This window comes from Vicia villosa, unplaced genomic scaffold, assembly GCF_029867415.1.
Source record: "Vicia villosa cultivar HV-30 ecotype Madison, WI unplaced genomic scaffold, Vvil1.0 ctg.000509F_1_1, whole genome shotgun sequence".
In the NCBI taxonomy this organism is placed as follows: domain Eukaryota; kingdom Viridiplantae; phylum Streptophyta; class Magnoliopsida; order Fabales; family Fabaceae; genus Vicia; species Vicia villosa.
The window spans coordinates 145,235-168,208 of NW_026705242.1; the positions used below are offsets into that span (position 1 = coordinate 145,235).

The 22,974-nt window shown below is 34.5% G+C and overlaps 2 protein-coding genes across 7 annotated transcripts; one reads left to right on the forward strand and one right to left on the reverse strand.

The window, feature by feature from the left end:
- The first annotated feature begins 2,290 nt into the window (after nt 1-2,290).
- LOC131629103 (putative pentatricopeptide repeat-containing protein At1g12700, mitochondrial) lies at nt 2,291-7,025 on the forward strand. Of its 4 annotated transcripts, none has more exons than XM_058899902.1 (5): nt 2,291-4,324; nt 4,962-5,467; nt 5,647-5,805; nt 5,900-6,318; nt 6,447-7,025. In XM_058899902.1, the coding sequence occupies exon 1, from the start codon at nt 2,332-2,334 to the stop codon at nt 4,054-4,056; it is 1,725 nt and encodes a 574-aa protein (XP_058755885.1). In that variant the 5' UTR covers nt 2,291-2,331; the 3' UTR covers nt 4,057-4,324; nt 4,962-5,467; nt 5,647-5,805; nt 5,900-6,318; nt 6,447-7,025. The 4 variants fall into 4 exon arrangements, with proteins under 4 accessions (XP_058755885.1, XP_058755888.1, XP_058755889.1 ...); XM_058899905.1 differs by having other exon boundaries at nt 5,726-5,805; XM_058899906.1 differs by having other exon boundaries at nt 5,071-5,467.
- Nucleotides 7,026-7,201: 176 nt separating this feature from the next.
- LOC131629101 (uncharacterized) lies at nt 7,202-22,844 on the reverse strand. Of its 3 annotated transcripts, none has more exons than XM_058899901.1 (17): nt 22,522-22,844; nt 21,533-21,594; nt 17,880-20,945; nt 16,991-17,536; nt 15,823-16,492; nt 15,284-15,402; nt 14,892-14,966; nt 14,696-14,782; nt 14,520-14,600; nt 14,237-14,308; nt 9,288-9,371; nt 9,082-9,168; nt 8,910-8,990; nt 8,627-8,698; nt 8,219-8,285; nt 7,998-8,132; nt 7,202-7,917 (listed from the first exon to the last, which is right to left on the reverse strand). In XM_058899901.1, exons 3-17 carry the CDS (start codon nt 20,943-20,945, stop codon nt 7,388-7,390), a joined length of 5,772 nt encoding a protein of 1,923 aa, XP_058755884.1. In that variant the 5' UTR covers nt 21,533-21,594; nt 22,522-22,844; the 3' UTR covers nt 7,202-7,387. The 3 variants fall into 3 exon arrangements, with proteins under 3 accessions (XP_058755884.1, XP_058755882.1, XP_058755883.1); XM_058899899.1 differs by having other exon boundaries at nt 14,183-14,308; XM_058899900.1 differs by having other exon boundaries at nt 14,183-14,308; nt 21,533-21,634.
- Between the last annotated feature and the right edge of the window lie 130 nt (nt 22,845-22,974).

Sequence of the window (22,974 nt, forward strand, 5' to 3'; positions counted from 1 at the left end):
TTCGACACAAGCATGTGAACAACCTTCGACTTCATGCTTAATCCTGTCGAACCAATAAGCTACCCTTCGACCATACTAGAGTTCGATCCAATATCCCACAGTATCAGTTGGAGCCTCCATCTCAATATGATATGTAACTTCTATCTCAACCACCACATGTATGTCATCCTGATCATCCATCTACTAAGCTACTGTCTTGACATCGTCAACAATCGCAACATCCGATTTAGCAACAATATCAGCGCCCCGTCAAACTCTACCTCTTCTACACTAAAGAATACGAGGTGTGCGTGACTGCTCAGCCAACCTCCTCATGTGACAATCAGTTTGGACCACTCTACCCGTCCGAATATGCGAATCATCGACGTCATCTTCCCTTGTACGAGAGCTCTTTGCAACTGCTCTTTAAGATATATCTGTCTAAAAGCAATTGTGTCGTCTCACTCTAGTCCTCACTAAAAAAATAAAGAAATATAAACTATCAAACTGTTTAAAAACTTTGGAAATCAAGATAAATTTTCTGAATTTTTTTGAAAAAATATGATTACGATCTCAACCTTTTCTTCTATTGGAATTTTTGAAATATTTGATAAGTATGTATGAGTTTTTACCAAACTTTTCAAAATCATTGATAAAAAGGCATGTGGTTTAACCGGATTTTTCAAAGAATCTGATAAAAAAAGGCTTGAAAAATATAGTAAAATGATGTTTTAGCGAAAAATGTGGTATAAAATATAAATTAGCGATAAAAACTCAACTTATTTGTAAAATCCTATAGTTAGCTCAAAATGTTCGATAAATCACACAATTTAAAAAAAAAAATTAAGAATATGACACCTAGGGGTGGCAAAACGGGCCGGGGCCCGTCGGGCCGCCCGCGCACCCGCCAAAAATTGGCGGGTTGGGTTGGGATTTTAGGCTCGCCGCTCGCCAAAGCCCGCCCCGCCAAAACCCTCTGCCCGCCATACCCGCCCTGCCAAAGCCCGCCGCTGGCCAAAATCCGCTCCTCCTCCAAAACTCTCTTTTTTTTAGTTAATTCTAGTAATTGCAATTCTTGATGGTTTATTTTATACATTTATTTATAAATGTATGTAATATTTTTTAGAGTAAATTTGTTAAAAAATTACTTTTATAAAAAATTGTTTTAAAAAATAAGTGAAAAGTTTAATTAAAAGGTAAAAAAAACATATTAATCTATTAAAAAAATATAAATAAAAATAGGCGGGTAAGCCCGCCGCCCGCCAACCCGCCATCTTGGCGGGGGGGCATGATTTTGATGCCCATTTTATTTGGCGGGCATGGCCGCTCCGCTCGTTTTTTGGCTGGCATAAGGCGGGGCGGGCGGCGGGCATGATTTTGATGCCCATTTTACTTGGCGGGCATGCCCGCCCCGCTCGTTTTTTGGCGGGCATAAGGCGGGGCGGGCGGCGGGCGGGGCGGGCGGCCCGTTTTGCCACCCTAATGACACCCACACATATTGTTTGAATTGACTATATTATCCTTCACAACTTTAAAACCATATATTATTCTAAATTCACGCAAAACTTACGTATTTCACAAAATTTTCTTAACGATATCGGGCATCTTGAAGTTCATACCGACAATTTTATAAAAAATAACTGCCGCAAAATTTTTATGCTTTTTTAAATTTTATGCCTTTTTACAAGATTTTTTTCAATTTTTATGCTTTTTTATCGACATTGTTAAAATACCCGATAAAAAAAATCATAATTTGTAATTAAAAAATTGTTAGTGTAATGTGATAAATGAGCATAGAGCTATGAAACAAATTCATTATCATACTAACTCAAGTGACTAGTTACATATATTCAAAAGTCTTTATGTTAGAAACTTTTTTGTTAGATATTTTTGTATCTATTAGCGAAAAATTGCTAGTCTAATATTAACAATCAAACATTATTAATAGTCTATTTTTTATATTATTATGAAAAATTAATTTCTCTAGAGAAATTATTTTTTTCAAATATTTTGCATTTTTGTCTACGCGATCAATCATCAATCCAACTCAAACCAACATATTGTTTATCAATTCGGTTCGGTTTGGGCTTTATCGCAAAAATTTGCAAATCCAATTCAAACCAATCTGTTTAATTTTAATCGGTTTGAATATCAGATTCTCTCAAAATCGAATCAAACCAGCCCGCGAACACCCTAAACGTTGGTTCCCACATTTTAATTCAATTTTGTAGAGTGGCAGTTTTAAAATTAATGAAATATATCTGGAGGTGAAAGGTATAAAATTTTCCTTTCCTCGAGTGAGTCTAAAAAAGTCACAAATTCAACTCGCTTCGTGACTCACACAAACACACGATGCGAACAAGAACTTCACTCTCTTCCTGTTTTCTTCGTCTCCAACACTTCTCTTCAACAATCTCTAACACCATTAACAACAACAACCCTACAACCAGAACCCACCTCTTGAACTCCATCAGAACCCTCCCAAACCTCACCACCGCCGTCACATTCTTCCACCAAATGCTCTCAATGAAACCCTCCCCTCACATCAAAGACTTCAATTTCCTATTCACCTTCATCACCAAAACCAAAAACTACACAACAACCATTTCCCTTATCAAACAAGCTCACTCCTTTGGTGTTACCCCAGACACATACACTCTCAACATCCTCATCAACTCTCTCTGCCATTTGGGTCACACTTCCTTCGCCTTCTCCGTTTTCGGCCTAATGCTCAAAACAGGCCTAAACCCCACTATCGTAACCCTCAACACCATTGTTAACGGGCTTTGTGTAGAAGGAAAACTGACACAAGCTTTGAATTTTACCCGCCACATGGAGAATGCGGGTTATCAACCTAATGGATACACTTTTGGAGCGTTGGTTAATGGTTTGTGTAAAATCGGAGACATGGGTAATGCTGTTGTTTGTCTTAGGAATATGATTGAGAGAAACTTTGAACCGAATGTTGTTGTTTATAATGCTATCGTGGATGGTTTTTGCAAAGGAGGGTTTGTTTCAGAGGCTTTGGATTTGTTCAGAGAAATGAATGAAAAAGGTGTAAACCCTAGTTTGGTTACTTATAATTGTTTAATTCAAGGGCTTTGTTGGAATTTTCGATGGAAAGATGTTTATTTTTTGTTGAATGAGATGATGGAGAAGGGGATAATGCCTGATGTTCAAACTTTTACTATTTTGGTGGATGGTTTTTGTAAAGAAGGGTTGATTTTGGAGGCTAAGAGTGTGATCTGTTTCATGGTGCAAATGGGGGAGGAGCCTAATGTTGTGACTTATAACTCGTTGATTGGTGGTTATTGTTTGATGAATCGAATGGATGAAGCTATGAAGGTTTTTGATTTGATGGTTTTGAGGAAGTGTTTGCCTAGTATTGTGACTTATAATTCATTGATTCATGGTTGGTGTAAGGTCAAAGATGTTGATAAAGCTATGTGTTTGTTGAGTGAGATGGTTAGTGAAGGTTTCTGTCCTGATGTTGTGACATGGACAACGCTTGTTGGGGGGTTTTGTGAAGTTGGTAAACCTCTGGCTGCGAAAGAGTTGTTCTTTACGATGAAGGAATATGGTTTGGTTCCTAATCTCTTGACTTGTGCTGTTGTATTGGATGGTTTGATTAAGTGTTATTTTCGTTTTGAGGCGATGTTGTTGTTTAGAGTTATGGAGGAGAGTGATTTAGATCTTGATATTGTCATTTATAATGTTATGATTGATGGTTTATGTAAAGATGGAAAGTTGAGTGATGCAAAGAAGATTCTTGCGCGGCTTTTGGTTAAAGGGTTGAGATTCGATTCGTATACTTATAATATAATGATTGGAGGTTTGTGTAGAGAAGGGTTGTTGGATGATGCTGAAGACTTGCTGAGGAAAATGGAAGAGAATGGATGTTCACCTAATGCATGCTCTTATAATGTGTTTGTTCAGGGATTGCTGCGAAAAAGTGATTTTTTAAGGTCAAGTAAGTACCTTCAAATAATGAAAGGCAAAGGATTTGCAGTGGATGCTACTACCACGGAGTTGCTTATAGGCTTTTATTCTGCTGATAAAGAAAGTAATGCATTTTGAGAGTTGATGCAGAACCTATTTGATCAGATGCTATGCTATAAAGGAATAGGGCAAGCATGATATGATGTTTATACATGAAGATCCAATCTGGGTTATGATAATGATGAGATTCTAAACTGTAACTGATCAAAGAGTTCAGAGCTGGCTATTCTGGCCAAGAGATTAGCACAATTCAATGCAAACAAAAAGAAGTCATTGCTGTGCTAAATTGCAATTGCATGTTTATGGGAGAGATGCAATTGTATGTCTGATGTTCATACAAGTGAAGGTATGTAAACTGACCCTTTGAGATTTGTGGTATAAAATATGTGTGGATAAGTTTGTTACACATGATTGTCAAATTGTTGATTGGTTTTTCTATACGAGGTTAAGAAGAGGATGAAAAAGTGTTGTGTTCCTTAATCCTTATTGGTTTTATCTGTCACATAAGAATAGGTTAGCATGTGTTTTGACCCGTACTGCCACTTAGCGGTGATAACGGGACTATGGCATATCATATTTTTGTGAATTTGCTATGAGAGCTGTGACACTATCCTAGTTTCACTATTTAGGCAATAACTGCCGCTGTAAAACTTAAGAGTCAGCACGTAGGCCGCATCTTAGAATTTGAATGGACTCTAACTTAATCTACAAAACCTACTTGAAAGGTAAGGTCTGCCAAACTTTTATAAACAATTCACAAGCCATATCTCTAGTGGGACTAAATCCACCCCCCTTCACATCCAAACACAAAGAAGGTGTTGGACGCTGCAATGAAGGCCTGAAATCCACCCCCTGCCATTGACTTATTTGAAGCACTAGTTTTCGCTTCAATTATGGAACTTTTGTTTTGTAATGGACTCTTTATCTTTATTCTTTCCTATTTTAATTAAGGTTTTACGGCTTTTTCGTATCTTCTATTTCAGCTCTCACAGAAATTGAAAAATTGTGAAAGAGAGAAACACGGAATGACTGAAAGAGAGAAATAAACCGATTCAACTAGTCAGATTTGATTTCAAATGCATGATTTTACAGGCTCATAGATAAACTCAAGCTGATCAAGGAAGCAAAATGGCTCTCATGTTATGAAAGAACACAGATAGCTCATACTTAACTATTTACAACAATTAAGTTCAATGTTGATGTCCTTGGAGCAGCTGAATAATTGTTGGTGGGTTTTGTGAAGTTGGTAAACCTTTGGCTGCTAAAGAGTTGTTCTTTACTATGAGGGAATATGATTTGGTTCCTAATCTCTTGACCTGTGCTCTGTTGTACTTGTATTGGATGGGTTGGCTAGTTTTTGAATAATTGTAACGTTTTGGGGTAAAATACAGGTATATTTCTTCAGATTGTGGAGCACTTGGGATCATTCATGACGAGCAAGGGTTTGCAAAATCAGCACAGGATGTTGTAACCGAAGTTACGCAAGCAGGTATATATTTTGGGACCTAACCATATTTTTAGATTGTTATCATCATTTTCTTGCTTTTCTTTATTATGTGATAATGCCAATAGCAATAACAAAACCATACAAGTAATCTTGGTTATGAGTGAAATGAAATCAGAGAGTAACTATCTAACTTGAAATCATTTGTCACTTGTATTTTGTAGGTTTGCATCGCGTTGAATATCATTTGCATCATAATTATAAATTTATAATAGGGATATTCACATGTTTTTGGCCCACCAGTTGTACTATGCTACTAGTACTAGCCATTTGTCTCTCAGTGTACACCAACACTCTGTTCAATTCTGTTTTCTATGCTCATGGTAGAACTTTTATAGTTATTCATTTTCAAAATTTGCTTTATACTGTCATTGTAATTTAGATGAATCATAATGAACTTGCTTTGAAAATTTGCAGGGATGGATTTGGAATGGAGAACTTATTTGACAGACCATACATAATCGGCAGTGCAGCATAAAAATTACCTATTAAACAAATCGACAGAGCCCTTCATAATTTATTTTCAATTAGAATAAGGCTATGCCTATTTAATAGAAATCCAACCAAGCTTCCATTTGATATGATTTTCCCCAACCGTGCTTGTTCCTTTTAAAGTAGACTGCTTCACTTCTTCCACTTCCAAAAACAAGTAGTATTTCCTTACCAATGATAGGTCATAATGTCAATGCTTCTCTTTTAACTCTTCTAGAAAACTATGCTAGTCCTCTTTGTAAATACATTACTACAATACTACGTTAAGAACAATGTTGCTGAGGATACCACATCAAAAGCCAGTGCTGTAAATTCTAAAGACAGAACAAGCATACACATATCAGGTATAATAAATGATTGCCTTGTTTCGGAATAAAATTTGAAATCTAACCGCATGGTATGAGTGTTTCACATGTATCAACTACATTGTGATAATCGTCTTGTTGTTTTATTCCCTGCAATTGCATCTCAGCAAGCAATGAATGGAATTAGGAAGGTATTAATCAACACAAAAGAAAGCATTTCTCATGAGAAGCCGACCACTTTACTTGAGGCAGCAAAGCAGCGGGAACTTGGTGGAACATTGCAAAATGAACCAGGCATAAATGTTAAGAAACTGATGTCAAATTCAGTAGAACTCAAAGAAAATACATGGCAAGAAGTTCGCAGAGAAGTTTGCAGAGCTGACAGGCAGTGATATTTTCAAGGGAAATGTTACTCCCAAATCAGAGGAAAAACCACTAAGCATGGTGGCAAATCTTAGAGAAATAGCTGGCAGTTGATTTATTTGCCGTGTGCATTTTATCCATATGTAATTGACTTATTTTTGAAAAATTGTGAAAGAGAGAAACAAACATATTCAACTAGTCAGATATGATTTCAACATCCACCAACAGTTGTTTTGGCTTTCACTTTGAAGATTTCGTTTATGGTGCAGTCTTAACTTTATACCTTCCTATTTTAATTAAGGTTTTATGGCTTTTCATATCTCTTCCATTTCAGCTTTCACAAATTATAGATATGTTATAACAGCAAAAAAGTTAGCATGATAACGTTCAAAATAATTTACTTCTTATTTTTCAGCAAAAGAGTAAAAAGGTAATGACTAAGACATTCCTATTAGATTAACATCCAAAAATATCACATAAAAAGAACGCTGAAATATATTAATAAAAATGAAATAAGACAGATACAAAAGAATCTTGGGGATTAGATCAAAACTCAAAGTAAGAGAACTTGCTGCCTCATTGTAAACCTTATCAAGTAAAACCCAATGGGATAAAACCTTGATGAAGGAAGGGAAAAAGAGTGCAGAGATAAGACAATGATTCAAATAATGATTTAAACATAAATAACCAAATCAATAAAAACTCCAACAGTAATTTTGGCATTGAAAGAAATGTAGGAAACAGTCTAATAGCCAATAGGATCACTTAAAGAAGCAGAGGTTTCTAAAATTTGTGGGTCCTGTTGAATGATACTCTCTAAAACAGCTTTAGAGGAAGCCAATTGTTGCTTTAGATCCTCTACTTGTTGAGTCAATATGTGATTTGAGTTCCACAGTTTTTGCAATGCATCTTGAGAGACATGTAACCCAGGAAACAAAACGCGCTTTTCGACAACATCCAACCATTCCTTAGCAAAACCACATTTGCGGACATCTTGTAATAACTCAATAAATTCAGTGTGGCTTGAACCTAACACATCCAAAACACTATGGGTTTGGAGGAATTTTAGTAGCTCAGCTAGACAGTTATAAGCATAACCCTTGTATCTGTTACTAAGTGAAGTGTCCCTTAAAAGAACAGAAGGATGCTTAACAAGAAAATCAGTTAACAAAGACAAGTTCTCATAATCCAGATGTTTCTTGGAGACTAGTTGTTCAAGCTCCCTTGTGACAAGCAAAGAAGAACTTAACTCCTCTACTTTTTGAGAAGGGTCACCTGAAAGTATAAGAAAGAGTAATATAACTTATTTGAGCAGAACAAAATTAATTAAAAATTAAATGAAGTAATAAAATTACCTTTAGAAGGCATTGAAGGAAACTGAGATGCAATAGAAAAGGGTCTTGTTTTTGAAACTATTTTATCATCTTCCTTAGAAAATTGTTGCTCAACAATTGAGCTTACTTTCACGGCAACATCATCATTTAAAGAAACTAAACAAATGTTGGGATAGGAAATAGTTCAAAATCAAAAGAGTAATGACTTTTGAAAGAAAAGTATATATTCAAAGAGTCATCACCTTGATCATTGGTTTCGGTCGTTGCAATGGAAATAGAATTCAAGACTATTTGGCTATCACCATCTTCCTACACAAATTTAAATCAACAAATGATATTATAATATCTTATATGTCTTAATATTTACAGGATTTGCCTCACTATATTTAATTTAACAATATATGTTGGAAGAGTCTAATTACATTATAGAAAGATTTAAAAAAATTTAAAACAGAAAAATCAATGTTAAGTCTCAACAGTTATTCAGCAGCAATTCCGACAAACTTTAAAGTATTGGTGAAAAAAGTATTATATGTAGTAGACTGAAAAATTGTTTACATAAAAATAGTTTAAAGATTGATTCTTGGGAATCTAAAGGGACGGCTATTCTTAATGAAAAAGAAACATGGTAACATACTACAAAAACTCACATGGGAAGATGAGGATGATTTTGTCTTGGCATCTTTCAAAGTAGTTCCTTCTTCAACACATATCTCGATACCCTGTTGAAAATTAAAAGGATGTTTTAAGTTGGCAATATAATTCAAATCCTGCATTAGTTAAAAGAGTAAGAAAGAATACAAGCAAAATGAGAGGAAATTCCTTTTGTTTAGGATTGAATTGAATGTTTGAAATCTTGGTTCCATACAATAAACTAACCTTTGAAGCTGTTTTATGTTAAGAAGTAACTAATGGACATGAAAAGGAACTTACTAACTCTAAAGGAGTTGATGATGTTTTTGCCTTCACGTCAGTTGTTGATTTAGTTACTTTTTCAACACTTATCTCGATACCCTGCTTAAAATTAAAAAGATATTTAAGTTTGTAATATAATTCAATTCCTGCTTAAAAAAAGAGTAAAAAAGAATACATGCAAGGGAAATGCCTTTTGTACAGGTGACTCATTCTTTGTTTCTGAAATGGTGGACAAATTTTCTGCTACAGTTTTTTCTGATATAGTAGAACCCTCCAACTAATTGCATAACAAAAAAAACGTAAATAAGTTGAAGTTTTTGTAAGAAGCATGTAAAATTTATTTCTTTTAGTATTTATTTTTAGCTTTATATACACAAGGAGGTGTTACTATATTACATTATTTATCTCAGAAGGTTTGACAGTAGCATCAGTTTCTCTAAGAGGACCTTGTTGGTCCATTGATTTTTCATTTACCAACTCCTGTAATAAGAACAAATACATCAGTGATCTTGAGCTATTAATAACATTCATTACTAAGTAAGGCCTTATAATATTGAAAAATATATTTTGAGAGGATTTTCAAAGGGACATTTTCAACAAATCCATGTTCAGCATCAAGTGCTTGTTTCATTTTCAAAACCCTAACCGCCTTAATTGCGGTTCTTTTTTCAAAATCTTAGCTGCCTTAATTGTGGTTCTTTTTCAAAACCTAGCCGCCTTATTTGTGGTTTTTAGGTTCAAAAACACTGTTCATCGCAGAACCACTGTTCACATGCGGCACTGTTCACGGCAGAAATATTGTTCATATGCGGTACTGTTCACTAACGGAAACGCTATTCATTTGCGCATTGTTCATCCTGGAGGCACTATTCACTTTTTTCTTTTTTTTAAAATTTCAATTGAAGGTTGCAGGCATCTTTACGACTAGCTTACTTGTTCTTTTCTTTCTATTGAGTCAGACACATTCGCATGGCATCCATCAATATGTTAGAAAGAGAATTGGTTCAACTCAAAAAATACGAAGTAGAGAGGAGATCCCTCCGTAGTAAGTTAGAGAAACCAACCGGTACTTCTATGTTGGTAAATTCACGTACGTTTCCGTATTCACTTCCTCTTGGTAAGTCTCAATTTTCTTTTGGATTTAATGCCTCAGATAAACCCTTTAACCAATATGGGATACTGGAAGGGCTGTTCATGGTACGGTTCATGAGAAAAACTGAACCAAACCGAACCAAACTATAGTAACAATTCACTCGAAATGAACTAAACCGTTTCAATTTACTAAGAACCGAACTGAACCAAAATTATTGGCTTGGTATACCGTTTTGAAATTCCGAACCGTTAGGAGACAAATTTTTCCAAACCAAACCATTAAGCTATTTTTCAATTTTTTAAATTTTTTTTAAACTTGTTTTAAGCATTTTTTATTTTTAGTTTTGGTTTGGTTCGGGTTTAGTTCCAGCTCGGTTCGGTCTCAGTTATGGTTCGGTTCTAGAACTGTTTGTGCATAATGGTTTGGTTCACTATTCAAACATAACGGTTCGATTATTTTAACTTCAATTCAGTTCTTGAATTTTTTTGAACAGCCTTAGATAATGGATTCTAGAACCACTGGCCACATGACACCTTTACCCACACACTTTTCTACTGATTCACCATGTCCTAGAAACAAAAAAATATCCACTGCAGATGGCACCCTTATAACTGTAATTGGGCAAGGAGATATCCAAATAAGCCCATCTATACAAAATGTTCTTCATATCTCAAATTGTCCACTAGCCTAATTTCCATACAAAAACTAACAACCGATCTATCATGTAATGTTGTTTTTTATAACAATTGTGTTTTCCAGAACAAGAATTCAGGGAGGACAATTGGAAATGCTAGAGAATGGAATGACCTTTATTACTTGGATAACCAAAATATTCCTCCAAATCTATTCAGCAACAACATATCCTTTTATTCAAAATCAATTAAAATCAACAGAGAAGGTCTTTCTCAATCATTGCCGCCTTTGTCATCCATCATTTAGAGTCATAAAAAAATTATTTCCTTCATTATTTAAAAGTTTAGATGTGGAGTCTTTTTTTAGAGGTGTGTCAACTTGCTAAACACAAGCTTGTCTCTTTTTCAATCAGTAATAAAATGAGTACTTTTCCGTTTTACTTAATTCATAATGATGTTTGGAGTCCGTCGAATGTTCCAAATATATCAGGTGCTCTTTGGTTTGTAACATTTATTGATGATTTCACTCAGATTACTTGGGTCTACTTATTTAAACAAAATCTGAAGTTTGTTCTGTGTTTCTTCATTTCTTCTCTATGGTTAAAAATCAGTTTGGTGTGAGTATTATGAGAATTAGGTCCGATAATGCCAAAGATTACTTTAACCACAAACTTAATTCTTTCTGTCAAAAAGAATGTATTATTCATGAGTCTTCTTGTGTTAAAACCCCTCAACAAAATGGGATTGCTGAGAGAAAGAATGGACACTTGTTAAACCAAACACGTGCTATGATATTTCAAAATAAAGTCCCTAAGAAATATTGGGGCAAGGTTGTCTTAACTGCATCGTATCTCATTAATCGTTTACCCTCTACTGTCCTTGCCTCCAAAGCTCCTTTGGAAGTTTTATCCTCGTTCTATCATGATGTGTCTACTTCAAGTAATCTGACCCCTAGAATATTTGGGTGTACGTCGTTTGTCCATATTCATAGTGATGGTAGAGGGAAACTTGATCCTATAGCGTTAAAATGTGTCTTCATAGGATACTCTTCTACCCAAAAGGATTACAAATGTTATCATCCACCATCTCATAAATACTTTGTCTCTTAATATGTCACCTTCCATGAACAAGAAAGTTACTTCCTTCAAACTCATCTTCAGGGGGCGAATATAAGTAAGGAAAATGGGTTTTCTCTACTTTCTGACCTTACTTTCGAACTGGAAGTTGAGACCGAAACTAGTGGTGAGAATGTTGAGATTGAATTTGATTTTGAAAAAAATGGAAATGTTGAAACTGATGTAAGATTTGAAAAGAATTTAGTATATACAAGAAAGAAGAACATTCCTGAATCTACTCATATCCAAGAATCTAATCCGACATTAGATGAGGTAACTTCTCCCAACCCTTCAAGCACTGGTGATTCAATTTTTGAATTTTCTCATGAACAAGAAACAAAATCCAACTCAGTACTACCACCACACTACAAGGATTTAGATCTTCCAATCGCCCTTAGTAAAGATACCAGAAAATGTACTAAAAAGCCACTTTACCATGTATCCAACTACCTAAGTTTTTGAACATTTTTCACCCACCCATAAAGCCTTCCTCACAAGTTTAAACACTATAACAATATCTAACTCTTTATCTGAGGCATTGTCTGACAGGAAATGGAAACAAGCCATGGGCTTAGAGACGGAGGCACTGAATAAGAACAATACTTGGGAATTGGTTTCTCTGCCAAATGGAAAGAAACATGTAGGGTGCAGAATACAAGACTGATGGATCTATTGAGAGGTATAAGGCAAGATTGGTTGCTAAAGGATTCACCCAAACTTATGGAGTAGATTACTCAGAGACGTTTGCTCCAATTGCTAAAATGAATACCGTAAGGGTTTATATGGGCTAAAGCAATCACCACGAGCACAGTTTGGAAGATTCACCAAAGTTATGATAGGTTTGGGCTTTAAACAAAGTCAAGGAGATCATACTCTATTTATCAAACATTTTGAGACTGGGGGAGTAACAGTTTTTTAGTGTATGTGGATGACATTATAGTAACAGGTGATGATGAGAAAGAGCAACAATTGTTAGGGGAACACTTAGCCAAGGAGTTTGAGATTAAGACCTTGGGAAAATTGAAGTACTTTATGGAAATTGAAGTTGCCCACTCTAAGAAAGGAATTTTCATATCTCAACAAAATTACATTACTGATCTTCTACAAGAGACGGGTAAAACAGCATGCAAGCCTGCAAATACACTAATTGATCCAAGTGTAAAGTTGGGGAACGCAGAAAAAAATACTCCGGTCGATAAGAGAATGTATTTGTTAAGAGTCTCACATCGGACAATATATGGCCTGAACATGTCCTTATAAGTGGGGGCAATCCTCACCCTACAAGCCGGTTTTGTAGGGTGAGTTAGGCCCAACCACATTTCTTAATATGGTATCAGAGCTTCGTTTAAGATCCGGTGGGCCACCTTCTATAGTTTCCGCTATCGGGTCACCCGCCATTTATTTCCACGCTCCAGTTGTCTAATCCTGGGCGTGAGGGGGTGTGTTAAGAGTCTCATATCGGACAATATATGGCCTGAACATGTCCTTATAAGTGGGGGCAATCCTCACCCTACAAGCCGGTTTTGTAGGGTGAGTTAGGGCCAACCACATTTCTTAATAGTATCAAAGATTAGTCAGAAAACTTACATACCTATCATATACTAGACCAAATGTTGCTTTTGTTGTAAGCTTAGTTAGCCAATTCATGCACCAACCAAAGGAGATTCATTTACAAGTTGCGCTCCTAATTGTGCAATATTTAAAAGGAACTCCAAGAAGAGGAATTTTGTTTGAACGAAATGGAAGTGTGAGTCTTGAAGCATATAGTGATGTTGACTATGCAGTGTCAGTTGTGGATAGAAGATCAACTACAGGATATTGTACTTTTCTGGGCGGGAGTCTTGTGACTTGGAAGAGTAAAAAACAAAGTGTTAAATCTAGATCTAGTGTTGAAGCAGAATTCCGAGCAATGGCATAAGGGATATGTGAACTACTTTGGCTGAAAATGATATTAGAAGACTTGAAGATAAAGAGTGATGAACCAATGAGACTTTATTGTGATAATAAATTTGCTATTAGCATAGCCCATAATCCAGTGCAGCATGATAGAGAACCAAACATATTGAAGTTGACAAACACTTCATCAAAGAAAAGTTAGATAGTGGTCTTATTTGCACTCCATATGTTTCTTCTCAAGACAACGTTGCAGATCTTCTAACTAAGGGGCTGAACGGCAATAGCTTTGAAAAGATTGTTTCCAAGCTGGGAATGATAGATATTCGTTCACCAGCTTGAGGGGGAGTGTTGCAAATAAGTTATTTTTACTATTATTAGTTGTAATTTCTATTCGGGCTTTTAGTCCATTAATTAGGCCCATTAGATTAGAATAGTCTTATATAAAGAGATTAGTGTTTGTAATTTTAATATACTTGGAATATATTATTCAGTTTCGAACACGAAAAATTGTTAAGATGAAGTAAAAGTATGGTTCTTTCCAATCAATAAACTCACATGTAAAGAACTTTTTTGCTCAGAAGTAACTATTGGATCTGATGATGGATTTACCAATTGAGTTGATGACGCTATTGTCTTGGATTTAATTGATGTAGCTCCTTGTTCAACACTGATCTCAATATCCTGTTTAAAATTAAAAGGATGTCTTAAGTTGGCAATATAATTCAATTCCTGTATTAGTTAAAAGAGTAAGAAAGAGTACAAGCAAAATGAGAGGAAATGCCTTTTGTTTAGGATTGAATTGAATGTTTGAAATCTTGGTTCCATACGATAAACTAACCTTTGAAGCTGTTTTATGTTAAGAAGTAACTAATGAACATGAAAAGGAACTTACTAACTCTAATGGAGTTGATGATGTTTTTGCCGTCACATCAGTTGTTGATTTAGTTACTTCTTCAACACTTATCTCGATACCCTGCTTAAATTAAAAGGATACTTAAGTTCGTAATATAATTCAATTCCTGCTTAAAAAAAGAGTAAAAACGAATGAAAGCAAACTTAGGGAAATGCCTTTTGTATAGGTGACTCATTCTTTGTTTCTGAAACGGTGGACAAATTTTCTGCTACAGTTTTTTCTGATATGGTAGAACCCTCCAACTAATTGCATAACAAAAAATGTAAATAAGTTGAAGTATTTTGTAATAAGCACTTGAAGTAAAAAAAAATATCTGTAAGTATTTTTCATTTACTATATTACATCATTTACCTCAGAAGGTTTGACAGTAGCATCAGTTTCTCCAAGAGGATGTTGTAGGTCCATTGATTGTTCATTTATCAATTCCTGTAATAAGAACAAATACATTAATGATCTTGAGCTATTAAACAATTCTTGAATAAGTTTATATTTTGAGAGGAATATCCTAGGGAATTGGACACAGCCTGCAAATAATTACTTCAGAATTTATTGGTAATACTGCTGCTGATGGTATCTCTAAATCAGGAACGTTTTCAACAAATCCATGTTCAGCCTCAAGTGCTTGTTTCATTTTTATATGGAAATTTTATTGACATTTCAAAATATAACATTTGATTCAAGAAATTGTTGTATGGAAATTTTATTTGCGTGTGGGTTGCTTGAATAAATAGATTTGTATTGACCTGTAAAGATTTCAACTCTTGTCTTGATGCTGCTTCAACTTCAATTTCAGCAACAATGCCTTCGGACACTAGTTGTGTTTTTTCAAATAGAATCCCCAAATCTTCACGCATTTTATAATCTATAGAAAAATATTATAGATTAACATCATTAGATAGCAAATAATAATAATAATAAAATTGAACTTTGTTCAGTAAATGCACAGTTGTTTATCTATCTATGTCTAATAATTTAAATTTTACCACTTTTGTTGAGCTTCTATTAGTAAGTACTACTACATAGGTAACTTTCATGAACTCTTGTATCTTAGATGCTTCAACAGTTTACATTCTTCAACAAATACTAAAAGACATAGAAATGAACCTAAACATATATACTCATAGAAAGTGACATAACCATTTAATGATATGGTTATAAACTGTGAAACAAATTGCAAGAAATTAGCAGAATTGTTAAAAAAAATTACAAACTCTGCATGTTGTGAAATTATTAAAAAGTAGATGTATTGGTTTTATAAAAAAACATTAGGTACAGCGTGTACCTAAGTCATAATCAATAGGCTCATTCGTGGATGTTGAGGTCATAGAGAGTTCTTGACAATTCTGTACAAAACGATAATTTACAGCCTGAAATTGAATTCCTTGTGCATGGAAGAGGCTTGGTAGGTTGACAAATACTACATAATTCAGATTTGGAATCTCAACTTCTCCTTTGAATATATCTTTCAGCTCACCTGCTTCTCTTATTATTAAAGCCTTTAGCCCAGGAAGCTCTTTACCTATGGATATGGGAAAGATGCATTTCAACTTGTTGCATTTGACTATAGCCAGCGATTTTAGCTTTGGGAAGCATGTGTTTGAGGATTTTTTATTCACCAAATCATCTTCAATGATATACTTCAACTCTCCGCATTCTTCTATTCTTATTTTAAACAATTGTGGTAGACATCTTAAAGTAGAAACAGAGAAAAGTATTTCCAGCTTTTCACATTGCACAATTTCTATCCATGTAAGGTTTGTGAGAGCAAATGTATTTTTGGGACCAACAAAAAGACAGATCATCTCAGGCAGATTACACAACTCAATTTCTTGCAACCCGAAGTTTAATTGTTGTCCATTTTCTTCATCGAGTAAAAAGATATTTTCTACTTTGGAATTAAGCACGCAAAGCTTTTCCAAGGCGAGAGAATGCTCCATGTTGCGGCTCACTTCCTACTTGTATGTACATAAAATAAATTAGTTGTAAAAAAGAATAATTGCTTGTTGTTAATAAGGAGGGAATAGACTTATAAATGGGGTCATTATGACAGAGATGAGATAAGAAGATAGCTAGAGATGATCCATTTTAAGAAATAATGAAAATACTTCTTTTGATATTTTCATTATTTCTAAAAATACAAGATAATTCTGTTCACTTCAAAGTCTCTTTTCTTTGTGTCAACAAGTAAAACAGGAAAATAAAAAAAAAATTTTATAGAGTAAATGAGACTCTAATATGTACCTTCAAAAGAGATCCAAAGGTGGACCTTACTATTTACCATTCTTAGTAAAAGATTTTATAAACATAAAAGGGAAAGTGATATAATATTTTATTAAAATTTACTAAGAATAGTAAGGAATACACCTTTAAACTATTTTTTGAAAATCATATAAAATACACATTTCTAAAATTTAATAAGATCTCATATATATATATGGAAAGAGTGATACCTTTATGATTGTATTGTCCACAAATTCTGTTACTGAATGATGAGTCAGGAAATCACCAATAGATTTGATAGTGGCTCGAGAACATTCAATGAGGTTAAACCTTGCCAATGTTGGAAATGTTGTACGACATTGTTTGGGAGACATGGCCATAAAACTTTGCAGATTTTGAAAGTCGAGAACTTCCAATGCCGGGAGATTAAGGTTAATCTCACCGTGGTTTTGATGATCATCAGTGTAGTGTCCAAATATGTATTCCAATTGAATGCAATCTTCAACGGAAAGTTCTTTCAATTTTTGGAAGACATTACCCAAATTATTGCCACAAGTACTATCATGATCTCCCGTGTCTATTACTATGTGCTTCAATTCATCACACTTTTCAATTGTTAAAGTTTCCAACATTATTGGGGCACTAGACAGGATAAATACTGATTTTATCTTTGAAATAGCATACAGTCCAATCACTTTAACATTGCACAAGAAATGTGAATGTCTTGAAAGACATTGAGCACGTTCCCATATGTTAAGGAAATATGGATTTGGTTCCTGCAATGTAATTATGGAACCCCAATGAAAATAAACGCAAATTAAACCAAAAGTTAAAGAAATGTGAACATATATAAAAAATTTCTTATGTGACATGGTTTTGAATTATCAATAATTAATATGGTGCTTCTAAGATTTTTAGCACTCCAAAACGTATTCAACTTCTAGACGAATTGATACATAAAAAAGTATATTACAATTTATGATCATGACTACTAAGTTGCAATTGGTGCATGATTTTCTATTTTATTAAAAGTAATCTTCAAGTTTATGATCATGTTTAATATGCAGAAAAATTATAAAATCTATTAGAGAAAGAAAAAAAAAAAGAATAAAGGGTTACCAATGAGATTGAGCAGCCTTGCGGTTGATCCTCAGAGACCAACGGAATTTTGGTACTCAATTTGTATTTATAACAACACATATTAGTACTCCAAGAGAATATATTGCTTTTGATAGGGTCCCGTTGTGTTTGTGGCTTAGAACCATCTTTGGAAATGGATGAAGGCATGGCTGGACATATGTCGATGAAATTTGGCAGACCACCAATCCCCACTTGTTTTAGTGAAGTGAGTTTGACATCTTGGTGTTGGCTAAATATGTATTTCAGCTCGTGACAACGAATTATTTTAATAACTTCTAGTAACAAAAAATCTTGAACAGAGATAAATGGAAGTATAAATTGTAATTTGGGACATCTGTCAATTTTAAGAACTTTCAGCTTTGGAAACATTGAGTAGCAACTCTTGTCATCATTATCACCATCAACTATTTCTTCAATCGTGTCATCCGCTCTCCTTTCAAATGAAATTATGTTTTCCAATTTCTCACAATCACTTATTTTCAAATTCTCCAACAATGGCAAGCTTTGAGAAGTTGACAGTTCAAAAACAGAAACTAACGCTGAGCATGATTTTAGTTTCACAGTCTTTAGACTGCAGAGATTTAGGCTGCATTTAAACAAGCTTCGCAAATTTTCACAATGATCGATAGATATCTTCTCTAAATTGGCCATAAAGTCAAGGAATATGGGACCATTGCATAATTCTTCCAATTTCTCCATTTCACACAATTCTAGTTTAACCAACTTGGAGAAAACATCTGTTACTTGAGAACCAGTGTGTTTATTGTCTATGAGGAACTGCAGTTGTGAATCATCTTCCAATTTAAGCACAATTAGATCATTCATACCATGATCTATAGGAACAATCTCAGGCATGATATTTCTCCACATCCTCTTAATTCCACTTAGTCGAAGATCATTTGCTGTTTGCATAAAATACTTGAATGCTTCGTTTGAAAAATAATCCGTATCATCATCCCCGCGAAAAACCACATATTTTGATAGTGAATCATCCATGTCATCCCACTCATTATGAATATGATATCTTTGCAGCTCAGGTAAGGTTAATACTTGACAAAAACCATTAAAACTATTTGAGAAATACAACTCTTCAAGTGATGAGCAGCTTTCAATAACGGTAAATGGATTATTCATTCTAATTTCACAATCTTCCAAGTTCAACAATTTCAATTTCTGTAGTTCTGCAATTTCGCTTGGCAATTCATTGATTTTGCATTGAGACAAATCAAGACTCTCAAGACTTTGTAGGTTTCCCAAAACAGAGATGTCACCTAAGTCCACCATATGAACCATCAAAGATCGAATATTCGTTAACGATTGAATTGAATTAGGTAGTGATAGTGATCGTTCATTGTTACTTAAAAGAACCAAAACTCGAAGCTTGACAATATTTTCAAAGAATGAATTTGGGACTTCCATACATCCGTGGTCTTCATCTCCATGCACATTGAGAATTAGAGTCTCAAGTTTGGAACCATCAAACTTACAAGAAAACAAATCCATGTCGCTCCCTTCACATAATAAATATTTAATATTTGCTTCCCTTTCATCCAACGACTTTTGATTTCTGTTAGACAAATTTACTGCTTGAATCTCTTTCTTCGCTATCCATTGAGCCACATCACGAACCAAATCATGCATTTTTACACGATTCCCGTCGACCTCCAACAATAAACAAGAATCTAGGAGTTTATTTTTTGATACAGCTACTAGGTCTCGAGCCTCATTGTAGAAGTCACAATCTTCCCCGAAAAGACCCGCTCCTATGCTAAGTCTGGTTAGAAATTCAATAGAAATTTCTTCATCCTCTCGGAATACAGAACATAGGAGGAACAATTCCTTGGCTTTTTCATCTTTCATATAGTCATAGCTATACTTCAAACATTTATAAATTCCAACCATATCATCATCAACACCATGCACGGATACAGGCTTCTTCAAGGCTTTTAATCTGACATCCCATTCATGCACTCGATGTTGTTGGCCTTTTAAAGTGCTGGCAGTAACTGCAATTGCAACTGGTAATTGCTTACATTCCTTTGCAATTTTACGTCCCTTACCAATCACATTTTTTGAGGAACTATTGCTTATATTGGCATACCTTTTGAACATAATCCACGCATCATCTTCAGATAACAATTTCAATTCAACACTCTTATCAAAATTCATTTTGTTCATGAGTTGTTTACTGCGTGTAGTTACAAGAACTCTACAACCTTTGTGTTGGTCCCGTTTAGGAATCCCTATTGCATCAAAATCAAGAAATGGGTGTTGATCCCACACATCATCCATTATCAGAAGAATTTTCTCACCATTTGTTAATCTGTCCCATAGCTTCCCGGCTCGATCTGATTCATTACAACCCTCCCATTCCAATCCCAGAGGTCCAGCAATATCATCTTGAATCTTTTTTATATCAGGAGTAAACGACACTGTTGTATCAATTACATGAATGAATTGTCCATATTCCTTTAGTTCTTTACCCACATTTTTGGCCAAAGTAGTTTTTCCGGTGCCACCCATCCCTTGCAATTGTGTTATATAGTTGTTGTCATCTTTTAGAGTGTCCAGCAGTTCTTTGTATTCAGACTCTCTACTTTTAAAAGAAATGTAATCTTGTGATGAATAGCGTTCAACATCTGGAAGACGACGAGGGAGTTCAATATTTCCAAATTTCTCGCCCTTTTCTATTAGCCGTTTAATCTCCTCCGTATTGTTTGCCAACTCTTTTCCCTTTTTATATCGACCTATGCAATCAGGACAAAATCCTAAGAAACATGTTGGTTTTATTTTGGCGTTCTCTTTAATGAGCCTATCAACGTCCTCTTTCCAAACACCAACATTAGCTTGAATGTCTTTATTTCTTCTTATTGCCACTTCAGTACGTTGTTCCAAAGTTATCCTTTCTACTTCCAACCCAGCCCTTTCTTTTTCAAATTCCTTAGCAATGCATGTGAAGCAAACTACAAAACGTGCTTCTGCTATTGCCCTGTTTATCAACTTCTCCAAACATTTCTTTGCCCAATCAATAAAAAAACTCGTCATCTAAATCAATTCAATAAAAACAAAGTTAGTCATATATAAATGTTAATCAACTTCAAATAGACATTATTTAACTTGAATCTAAGTTCTATGATCAACATGCATAGTATGAAAGGTACTAGGACCAAAATACATAAAGATTTACTACAACATTTATTAGTTACAACATCACTTAATTCCATCTAGAATGAAATAGTTGAATTGCTTGAGAGACTAAATCTTCAGCCTTATGTATTTATAATCAACAGTTAACAATCTATAGGGATAAGAATAAGAGCTAATACCATAAAGATGAATACAAAATACCTACAAATAGGAATAAAACTAAATCAGGACAATATCTTAACAATCTAGATCCCTCTTGTTTATTACAGAGTTGTGATGCGCTTGTCTCCTATATTGCTTTTCTTTTCCGCTTCTAGGTACAACAGTAATATTAGGATTTATGATATATTCTCTGAGTCTAACACCTGAGTTTCAACTTGTATTTGGTTTTTTCAAGTACATGCATTTAAAGCATTAGGCAATTTGGGAGTAGGGCTATTTATTAACTACTATAAAATCAAACAGATAAAGGCATGTTTTTTTACCTTGTTTTTGGTACTTTCAGTGCATGCTTAAGTGGCATGAAATTTTTTCCTCTTCTTCCAATCTACATAAAGATCAAGGTGATGTTAAGTGCATGTGAAGTTCTGCAATAAACAAAAGAAGTAGAGACTGTAACATTTGTAGTAGGTTCAATTAGACATACTTTAAGTTTCTAACTACAACTGAAAAAAAATAATGTAGTAAAGAAATTTGTTTAACATAAAAAATGACTACATCTCATAGATAAAAAAGGAAGATAATAATGCAGGAACCCTTATTAATGAACTGATTTAGCAATGAGAGGGTTTGATACCCTTAGTACAGAGACGCATTTCCTAGAAAAGTAAATATGAAATCAATCCATTTGCGGTAATTAAAAGTACTGAAATTGAAGTAGGCAGAAACCAGAATTTCAAAGAGAATTCATTAGAAAGTTCAGAGAGAACAGTCCTCATATATACCTTTTGTTTTCCTATATACCTTTTGTTATATACAACTCTGGTCTGAAACATGAGTACTTCTAAAATGGTGAAGTACCCGTACTGGGTACACCTACCGTACTTGTGGTACTTCATTTTCTTTCTCATAATTTAATTTCGAGTGAAATTTGTGATTTTCTCAAATATCAAAAGTATATTTATGTATTTTAATTTCTTGTTATTGTATCTTAATATTACTTTTGATTTTTTTTCAAATGTTTATAGTGATAATTTGTTGTTAGTTCTTTAGAGTTATTAGGCAAACATCTTGTTAGATTTCGAAATTCAAGAGTTAATAATATCCTACCAAGTACGAACCAATCAGACGGAATAACAGAAGTAGTTTCAAACACCAATAGGTAATAATCAATAGTAAGGAAACGAATCGAGAGTAATCCTCCAAAGACACTCGTATCATATGATAGGGTTTTCAAACATTGAAACTGGTTGATTTGATTGCAGATGAATTAACACAAGATGGTTCGAAAAACAAATTGGAGCAAGAAAGAAACCTGGTGAGAGTGAATGTGATATCAATTCATTATAGGTTGAGATTTGGAGATAAGAATCGATTTGGGAACACATTTTGCTTGGATGGCGTTGGGTATTTAATCGAGCATGAGAAGGGCACATCCAAGGGGGGATTACGATTCATGAAAGCATGTGGCTCCTCCGGTGTTTTCAGAGTCATTTCAACTGGTTGTATCTGCTTCTCTCGGCAGTGTGCCATAAACGAAGTACTGTATGCCGTAGTATAGTTTATTTGTACTAAGAGAGCTGATATTACTTTTTCCATAAACAGTTCGGAAGAGTGTCCCCACAAATCTCTATAATGATTTTGTCAATTTCACTAATAAGTGAGACATCGGAACAAGTTCTAAGAGACACAATCCAATTTTCTTTCAAATAAGTCCAAAAGTGTGTTTTTGAAGATTTTGTTAATTTAACAACTCAAGCACATATAT